The following is a 10880-nucleotide window of genomic DNA, read 5'->3' on the forward strand; positions in this document are numbered from 1 at the left end:
AGCTGAATTATGAAACTTTGCAAGTATTGTAACAACCTCATTTAAATTTCCTGGTTAGAAATATTATCATATAATTAATTTCTGAAAACTTTTTTGAAATTGTCTAAAGAACAAAAACGGAGATAGTGTTATCCTGAAGCCAGAATAATTACCGATATGTAAACACAGCCACGATGTGCAATCTTTCGATGTTTGGGGTTTTCTAAACTTAATCATTCAAGTTTACATTCAATGTAGCACTCCCAAACCGCATGGAAATCTCAGCTACATTTTGTAGCTACGTACGGTTTTAATGTTACGTTGATTTGCGATGTTTTCTCATGGCATAATTATGATTTGAGTTGAATGCAGCGAACCGCATATCCAATATGGCGCAGGTGAAGCGTAACTCTCGATACCAGTGACCAATGGTAAGGCCAAGAGCAAGTTGCCAATCTCTGTATTATACGTCTCTGACTGAGCTGATTACTCAGCAGTTTACAAAGGAGAAGTGATGTGTAAGTTGCCTCAGGCTATAGACCATAACTAGTGATAAAAAAGGTGTTTTAACTGTATTGGTGGTCTCCCTCAGTAGATTAGCCAAATTACCTTAACCTTTTCACCCCTATGTAACTTAAGTAGACTCTATCATGCATTGATATTGATGATTCCATTATGGTCTACAGTGGTGAAAGGGTTAACATGCCCTATCCCATTTGCATGTTTATACAAACGGTTGTTAGCATTACCGTTACTAGCCTTAGGGTTAAAATGACAGACAGGTACGCATAGCTATACAATCTGGCAATCTACCTATACATGGCCATGGTTCATCATCATATTATAAATACTTTAGTGGTACAGTGAAGTTTGCTGTTACAGTCATGATTAGTCAATTCCAGAGAGTTTATGCCCATATATATAATCTGGCTCACCTCGACTAATTGGACTAAGATGAAAATATGCTTTATTGTGGCATCCATTATTCATCTGTCTTTAATAAGCCTCTGTCCGTCAGCAATTTCTTCAAACAACTGAGCCCCTTCTTCTTAACCCCAGAAAAGAATTTCACCTAATGTAATAATCTACTATATTTAGATGAAAGTATGTGGTTGCAATACATGATGGTACCAGTTGTGGTCAGCTGACTCCCAGTTTGGGGTCTGAGGAATGGGGCCGAAAAGGGAAAATTCGGCCATATTGCTTCAAGTGTCCTCTTCAACTTAATGTCTATCAGTCATTTGTTGAAAACATTCCCCAAGTGGTGCCTATATGGGGAATCAACAAAGCAAGTCACAGGGCTGATCCTCAGGGAGCACCGGCTGGTAACTCCCCAAATAGTTTAGAGAGATATTGGCTGATTGCAAAGACCCTATAACCACGGATAATAATTTGTGAACTGCTTTGAGACGACCTAGGTTGTGATAAAGCAGTATATAAGAATCTCAAATTATTATTATTTAATTATTATGATGATCACCAGTAAAGACTGCATAAATGGAGGACTAATCCCAAGGGGGGGGGGGAGACTATAAGAAAAGGGTTGTAACTTAAAAATTTATCCAGAAACCCCAAAACCATGCATGTATGTATTAACTGGGCATGAAGAGACATATAGACATATTACCAGCATTGAGTCTGGGGATTTATATTAGCCCCAATGTGATATCATGGAGATGTTTGAGATTCCCCAGTTAAGTATACTACCGGTGACAGTGTTTATCGGGATGATGGCTATAGGTATTATAGTATTGAATTGACTTTAAGTAGATGTCTGTAGCCTATACCCCAGTATTTTGACATCTGCTTCAAACCTTTTCGTTACCGGTATTGAGCTATAACCTAAATATCCAGTTTTAATCTATGTCTACTGTGTTAATGTTAATGTATGTTTAGATATTTGATTTTGATACTGAACAGTATAATTTGTCAATTTTAGGATCTGAGGAAAGCAGCTGTACTAGTGTTTGCTAACAAACAAGACATAAAGGGCTCAATGTCTGCGGCCGAGATATCACAACACCTGAATCTGACATCAGTCAAGGACCATGCCTGGCATATACAGGCCTGCTGTGCTCTTACTGGGGAGGGGTAAGTACAGTTTATGTATTTATATCTATACTTACTGGGGAGGGGTAAGTACAGTTTATGTATTTATATCTATAATTACTGGGGAGGGGTAAGTACAGTTTATGTATTTATATCTATACTTACTGGGGAGGGGTAAGTACAGTTTATGTATTTATATCTATAATTACTGGGAAGGGATAAGTATTTATATCTCTATATACATATACTGTGAGGCTTCCCTGCAGGTAGGGCGTAAGAATTGTACCTGCTGCCCCAATTGCATGATCGTAAGAGGCGACTTAATTTGGGATCTTATCTTTTCTCTTCTTTCTAAACAACTTTCTTCTTCCTAATGTCTCTCTGGCCAATGCCTAACTTTTGGCCTTTAGTTGAGCGTTCGCCCCTGTGAGGAAGGCTTTGGGTTCTGTCCCCTGACCGAGGCATACCAGAGTCTGTAAAACTGGTAGTTTCTACTCCTGCTTAACACTCAGCAATTTAGGAGTGGGACGACTGGTTCGCCTGTTGTCAGTATAATGTGACCGGGTGGGGTATCCTGCTGGGTGTCTTCTGCAATATGTTTCAGTGAGGTAGCACTATAAAGTTGGTATCAGTTTCGTGCTATCACAAGGAGACAAACACAAACATATCGCTGCCTCCCAAAACACACACACATACACTACACGCATGCATCTTGCACACAGGGGAGGCCGTCCTTAAATGACCATATAGCTGTTGATAAGACGTTAAACAATACTAAACCAAACCAAACAAATACATGCCTGCTGGGCTCTTACCGGGGAGGGGTTAGTATTTATATTTTTACCTACCGGGGAGGGGTAAGTAATTATATCTATACTTACTAGGAAGGGGTAAGTATTTATTTCTATGTGTACATATACAGGCCTGCTGTGCTCTTACCGGGAAGGGGTTCACATTTAGTATCTATGTGGACATACTTTTAATTAGGATAGGTGAGTATTTCTACAGTACTCAGGTCATGTGTTTACATATAAAGGAATGATTTATCAGAGATTTTTATTAGTTACATTTTTACCAGTTAACTTTTAAGGTCACAAGTGTGTGATTATATTTTATAATTAGTACCTGGTGAGTGATGCAGGCCCATTGGGACTCTTGTTTGTGTCTACCCTTTAGTGCTTTTGCAGCTTTCAAGGAAACACAGTACTAATGCAAGTCAAGATTACCCTTCAATACAAACCTTATAAAAAATGTTGAAAAATAAAATGTATTACCTACTACCTACCCTAATTTTACAGACATGTAACAGCTAGGAAACAAATCTGTTTTTTGTTTGTCCTGAGAGCTGGTTTAGCTGGTACAAGTCACTCTTGTGTCATGCCTACCACTACTTCATAACTCCTGTGGTTTCAAATGCCTTCAGATATACTCCACCTACAAATGTAATTACTTTTATTGACAGTGATAGCTATCTACTAGCTGGTGTTAATTGCCATGGCCTGGTCGTTCCAAGCATGCTTAATTTATCAACTTCTCAAAAAATGCAAAACATTTTATACATATTTTAAAACTGACTGATTACCTTGCATGTTTTGTCTCAGGATTATAATGATATTTACTAAACATGTAGTGTTAGTTTTTAATTTCAAAATTTGAGGAAGATATTCAAAATGAAACATTTACATCAGATTGTAACTAAGCTGACCATGCTTTGAAAAACGAGGTCTGCTTAATATATACCAGTGTACTGTTGTCTCACAGTTTCACATTTAACTGTGAATGTTGTCATGTTTCTAAGGTTACCAGTTATATATAATTATCTATACGTGTGGTGGTATACAACTTTGTACCTAATTCCATACATGTAAAGCTTTGTTTTGTCAGGTATAGATATTTACTTAACTAGTCAGAGAATGACACATAACAGCTATTTCCATTTCACAGTGTGGTCTTTATCACTGTAAGTTAATACATGTATTTTGACAAACATTTAAAAAAAAAAAAGGGAAACAAAATTATCTTGTGTGTTGTTTTGTGTTTCAAAATGTTCGCTCGTCACCGGTAATCATTATTACTTAATATGGTATGTTGTGTAAGGATATAGTTTACCGGGAAGCTTTCGCTCGTCACCAGTTATCATTTATATAACTTAATATGGTATGTTGTGTAAGGATAAAGTTTACCGGGAAGTGTTCGCTCGTCACCAGTTATCATTATTACTTAATATGGTATGTTGTGTAAGGATATAGTTTACCGGGAAGCTTTTGCTCGCCACCAGTAATCATTATTACTTAATATGGTATGTTGTGTAAGGATATAGTTTACCGGGAAGCTTTTGCTCGCCACCAGTAATCATTATTACTTAATATGTTATGTTGTGTAAGGATATAGTTTACCGGGAAGCTTTTGCTCGCCACCAGTAATCATTATTACTTAATATGGTATGTTGTGTAAGGATATAGTTTACCGGGACGTGTTCGCTCGTCACCAGTTATCATTATTACTTAATACGGTATGTTGTGTAAGGATATAGTTTACCGGGAAGCTTTTGCTCGCCACCAGTAATCATTATTACTTAATATGTTATGTTGTGTAAGGATATAGTTTACCGGGAAGTGTTCGCTCGTCACCAGTTATCATTATTACTTAATATGGTATGTCGTGTAAGGATATAGTTTACCGGGAAGTGTTCGCTCGTCACCAGTTATCATTATTACTTAATATGGTATGTTGTGTAAGGATATAGTGTACCGGGAAGCTTTTGCTCGCCACCAGTAATCATTATTACTTAATATGGTATGTTGTGTAAGGATATAGTGTACCGGGAAGCTTTTGCTCGCCACCAGTAATCATTATTACTTAATATGGTATGTTGTGTAAGGATATAGTTTACCAGGAAGCTTTTGCTCGTCACCGGTAATCATTATTACTTAATATGGTATGTTGTGTAAGGATATTTGCTGCCATGATATCTTTACCCCCCATATTTTACAGCAGGCCAAAAAAGCAAAAGTTAAAACGCGAAAAAAATTTCTTGTGTGAAGTATGTCATGATCTTGTATTGCACAATGATATTTTCTCTTTCAGGTGAAAATCTTAATTGCAATGACTTTCTTCTTTCAGACTTTACCAAGGTTTAGAGTGGTTATCAAGTAACCTAAAAAGAAGATGATATTGTTTAGGATAGCAAGTGAGAGACTGCAGTATTTACTATGGTGCACTGGAGATTAAGTGGTTCAGGACGTGACCAGGAGATTGAGAGACCATTATAATTGATCAAAGGAACATCTTTACAGTTCCTGTCTGATTTCTCACCATCCTCTGTTGTCATTGATGTGCCATGCCAGGCTACCAAGCCTTGTTCCACCGTTGTCAGGAATGTGTTCAGAAACATTTTCACATTACCATGACTACCAATCTTAAGTGCTGATTCACATGTAATTAAGAATATATATAGAAGATTTGTTTACAAGAGCCACCAGTTTCATGTTATTTGAGCTATCCTGGCCCAAAGAGCCACATGCCATGGCACACCATCCATGTGTCCAACTTTTCTGACATCTTGAACTTTCCTGTCCCTCCCCTGTAAAGATTTCACAAAAAAATAAGCTATTTGATTAAATTAAAGCAATCTTGTCACACATGCATAAGAGGCACAGATGAGTTTAATATTGTTCTAGCATGCCAAAGGGGATAGAAAGAAGTATATGTTTGTACTTAGATTACATGGCTATGAAAAAGGCCTCATGGAGGTCAAAGTTCAATCTAGATACAATAGGAATCCATGTGTAGGACTAATTTCCTTAAGAATAGTAATTGTTAAAAATTGACTATACTTTGTAATATAAACTGGATCTTACATTTCATATACAGTGGATCGTAGTCCTGTAGTGTACACTTAAATTAAATTATGTTAAATCACTTAGCATCGCATTCACAGGTTAAATTGAACCTTATATAGTTTTGATATTCTTTGTTTTTATGCCATTAAGTCTGTTTAGATTAGAATCCTACTACTGTCCTTAAACTTCACTAAAGACTGCAGGCATATTTAGATTAAAAACACTTTCATTGCTGCTAACTTTAACCCTTTCAACCCTATATAACTTTAGTAAACTCTACCATGCATTGATCTGGATGAGTTCATTATGAACCACTGTTGAGAGGGTTAAAGCAGTGAAATTGATAGATTCAAATTCACAGCTAGTTTATCTTTTTGGCTGGGGTAGCTTATATAAGTAAGTACATTGTAGGCCACCCATAGGGTAAAAGTCAAGAATGGGTTGTTATATATGTTGATGTAAGATATATATTTATTACTTTATATCCAATAAAGAGAGTGATACAGGCCCCATGGACATTAGAGAAATGAGAACAATATATGAACATGTACAGGTAAATTCACAAACAAGCTGTATATATATCATAGATTGAGTGATCATTTTTATGAACAGAAAAAAAACAATATTTGGTAAATATGTTCTGTTCAAGTTCTTATTTTTGAGAGTGGATTTGTGATTTAGTTACATGAGGAATGCCAAAACTATTGAAAGCGATCACTCATATCGAAGTAAATTGTATTATGCAGGTCTAAATATTGTAACAGTGTAAATGTATGAGTGAATAATTGTACACTAAATGCAAGTCATTATACGTGATTGACAGGGAATGAATGAGAATTAAAGATTGTATATACTGGCTGCCTACAGAGTTAGATTAAGTGTGAGTGTTTTGTGAGGGATGTGTATGCTCAAGCATTGCCTGTTTGGAGTTTACTTAGTCGATCAAATACAACGCCAACTTTACATTTTTTTAATCAGGGAAGATATCTCTTGTTAAGCATGTAAATGTTGTATGATTTTTAGGCATTATTAACTTCTGTTTTTGTGATAAATATAGCTCTTGTAAGTGAATGTTTAGTTATGGAAGGACGTTTTCCTGTTTTCCAGGTGATAACGTTTTTCACCCCAGGATTTCAGGTTTTCTTTTGAAATGACACCATCCATAGAATTCAACTAACACTATCGGGTACAATCATAGAAGTAATAGGCAAAAAACAACCAAATGGTTATAAATCTAGATCAAATTATTATTGGATAATTTTGACTTGATTATGCATGTAATTTTAACAAAAATGAAAGAAAAAAACGCTTAAAAATAGTATTATCAGAACCTTTTTTCCACAATCACTAGTTATTGTGTTGAGGAAGCTGATCCTATTGACATACATTTATTGTCGTGCCTAGTTTGGGACATACACATGTACAATTTATTTTCACTATTAAATGCAAGGCACACAGCTTGTATTGTCACTTACTGCTGAAATCAGAAAGCTTAAGATTTTATTAAAAATATATTTAAAAGATGTAAAAAAAACACCTTGCAGCTCATTCTTGTTTCTTGTTGAAGAATTAGGGCAAAGAAGGCGTTTCCTTCGTTAGTAGAACAGTACAATTGTAGGTTTATATTGTCTTGTTTGATCTTTTCTTAAGGATTTTCATATCACTGTCAAAAACAGTAACTGTGCACTGGAAACGGTTTCTCCAGCATGTCTGTAGTTTTGATAAATTGATTTCTTAAAAGAAAACCATATTCAGCAGAATGTTATGAAAAGTAGAGTAAAACTAGTCAAACTGTAATTAGCAAACAGTGGGAAAAGGATACTTGATTTGCAAAAAAAGACAACTTAAAAACTCATTGAACATTCAAAATGATACTTATCTGGCTGTTGCTATAATCAAACATTGTAAACAAATATTTAGTCAGATACTACTGTCTCATATTATGTTCAATGAAAACATGTTTTATTATTGGAATTTATTATACGAGTATTTGAATTAAAATTGAATACATGTACACAAATGTACCAGTATTTGGCTTCAAAATCAGTATAGAGTACTTAAGTATGTACAGTGGAAACCGTTTGTATACCTCCCCTTACAGTTATTGTCATGTTAACGTGTTAGGAGAGCTGTGATTAGACCATGTTATTGACTTCAGGAAGGGGTCTCCAAATACAGGTTTTACAGTAGTAGAACATAATATGTCCATACAGGAATTCTCCACACCAATTCTGTTAAAAGGAAATTTGGTAAATTAAAAGTACAAAGAATGTAAATTATTTTTCATTCGTTAATAAGAAAATATTTCATAACCATTGGTAACAAAGCTGATGTGCCAAATGGATCTCTTTAACCTTCCATAAAAAAAGTTTATAAAGCAAAAATACTTTTTCATTGTTTTTTTCCCCCTGTAAAAAGTGACGATATTGTAGTTTCCCTGTATCAGTCAGCTTTATAACATTAAGGATTTAACTCAATCACACCTGCAGACTCATTTGAACTCTTCCAATTCAAAGGTTGGAATAATTCATTATGAAATTTTAGGGGTAAATGAGTTAAAGACAATTGTATTATAGTTAGAGATCGAAAATAGTTCAGGATAGTTTAGAGTCTCTTTGCAATGATGGACTAAGGGTCAGTACAAGGCTGGACCATGTATATACATCAGGATGTATTAAGTGGTTTGTCATTATTTTAATTTTACACAAGTCGGTCTGATGTTTGTTATACATAACGCAGTCACTAGGTTGTAATGATGGAAATGGTACATCAGCAGAAAACAGAGTTCTGATGAGAGTTTGTGACATGAATGAATGAAATCAGACATATGTTAAAGAAATACTGAGATACTCATTTCTACAGAAGCTCATCATCTTTTATCATTTATCCAAATTTTGATAACCTGGTATTTCTTTTTCACGTCTTCATAGTATGATAACTAAATGATTGACTGCTGGGTGAGTGGATGCTATACCAGGCAACAAGTAATGATTTCTGTAGGTTTAATTTGGATTCCAGTTGCGACAATCAAACAAATTGAACTCCATTGTGAACAAAACGATAGATGGTGTTATTGTAGTATCAGTGGTTGAATTAAAAGGTTCTTGTGGATTAAAATTGATTTTATCAAGGAAAAGTAGTGCTGGGATGTAACACTTAATTGACATAAATATCTTCATTTCTTCTACATCTACTGATCTTGGCCCTCACAAAACTTCCTAACTGTCAGAACGTGCTCATTTCTCAAATTCAGATTATTATTCAAGGGATTTGTTTTGTCAATGTGAATTGAAATAGGGTTTTTTTTCTTATTAATTCATATAACAAAATCACTACATAATTTAAAACAGTGGATTAATTGCAGAAAATTCAACTCTAGAACCTTAAAGAAGAGATGTATCGTTTAAGGGAATTTGAGATTAAGAATGTTCCGCAAATGAATACCTTTTGTGATACGGGGGCTTGGTGGTTAATTACTGTGTTCTTACAATGAAAAGGTTAATTGTCAAAGCTATGAGGAGAAAATCTTCCAGAATGATATTTAATGTGTTTAAATTATAATAAAAAAAGTTTGGAATTTGTTTTGTTGAACAATAATCACTAACTTAATACATTTTAAGTTTTGGCTTCATGTAAATCAACGTTTAAAGTATTTCATGCTTGATGATGAGTATGCAAAGCTTTAATTGTTTTTGTTTGAAACTATTTAAAATGTGTATGCACTATGTTGATGGCCAGACTTCTATACTCTAATGTATCTTTAATTATGTTGCCCACATTAAACATTTCTTTTCAGAGTCCAATTTGTTTGTTGTGCAAGAAGTCGTATATGTATCGTTTATAGCCCAGTATCCATCTTTTCACTGTGACCTATTTCCTGTTATTCATGTTCTATATAATGTTGTCAACATATGATTGAGCAGTAATGATATTTAGGCGCTTTTCAAGCTAATTCAAAGGCACCTATTTACGATAACTGTTGGTATGAAATCAATTAACCCTTTCATCCGTATGTAACTTTAGTAAACTCTACCACTTATTGATCTGGATAAGTCCGTTATGGTTTACAGGGGTGAAAGGGTCAATTCCTGCATGTAATAGCTCAATATAACACTAAGTAATTATGCCACAGAGTGTTTAGAAAGAGGCAGATGGAAGAGGTATGAGAGGCGAGTATGGACTACTACTTTGAGTAGTCGGAATTATTCGGACGTTTTATCGACTCTTTTGATAAAAAAAAAGTCGATAAAACGTTAGAATAATTCGGACTACTACTTTGGGTTGAATTAGGAAGTGTTATTTTATTTTCGCGCTCAGAACAATGAAATGTGATTCACATTTTAATTATCATAACTGGCCAGTATGACATCTAGATAATTTGATATTGTAGTGGAAGTGTTGAATTGGCGATTTCAAATCACTGCAATATGCGCAAAAATAAAATTACCACAAAAACCCGTGATACAGTAATTTTTCTACCATTGAATTTCTCTAAAAAAAACTATATTCATGAAGTATTTTGAATTGTGAGTATTCTGTTATGTAAAATGAAATAAAGACTTTAATGTGTGACTTTGTTCAACCATATTTGTTAATTAATGTTACTTTAATGAAGGTTTTGTTATACGAATGTTTACCTAATTTTGATCCTTTACATAGAGGAGTAGTGCCATTGCGTGAATTTTAACGGGGATTATAAAAAACCCCACATAAAACTAGATTTGATAAAAAAAAAACAACAGGATTTTCATTATTATCATTATCAATGCTTAATGGCCCATCAACACAAGATAGGTCATTAGGGCCAACAAATGGTCGACAAAAACAAATGCTAAATCAAATTTTAAAGTTGTGAAAAAGGAGAAAGAACAAAGAGGAAGAAAAGAAAAGAGAAACGACAAAGGGAAAGGAAAAAGGACAGAAACAATATCTACACTATCTTCGTAAACAAACGAAACAATAGGTAATTGTAAATTGAAATTCATCCATAGAGATCATCCCGTATTAAGC

At 34.6% G+C, this 10880-nt stretch overlaps 1 protein-coding gene across 1 annotated transcript in view; it reads left to right on the plus strand.

Annotated features, from left to right (window-relative positions):
• Window positions 1-10439, plus strand: part of LOC110459636 (ADP-ribosylation factor-like protein 5B) — a 17741-nt gene extending 7302 nt beyond the window's left edge. The window contains exons 5-6 of the mRNA XM_021511984.1: window positions 1919-2070; window positions 5152-10439. Of these exons, the coding sequence (XP_021367659.1) occupies window positions 1919-2070; window positions 5152-5200 (201 nt within the window). The 3' untranslated portion in view covers window positions 5201-10439. The remainder of the gene's footprint in view (window positions 1-1918; window positions 2071-5151) is intronic.
• Window positions 10440-10880: the final 441 nt, after the last annotated feature.

This window comes from Mizuhopecten yessoensis, unplaced genomic scaffold (genome assembly GCF_002113885.1).
Source record: "Mizuhopecten yessoensis strain PY_sf001 unplaced genomic scaffold, ASM211388v2 scaffold1313, whole genome shotgun sequence".
In the NCBI taxonomy this organism is placed as follows: Eukaryota; Metazoa; Mollusca; class Bivalvia; order Pectinida; family Pectinidae; genus Mizuhopecten; species Mizuhopecten yessoensis.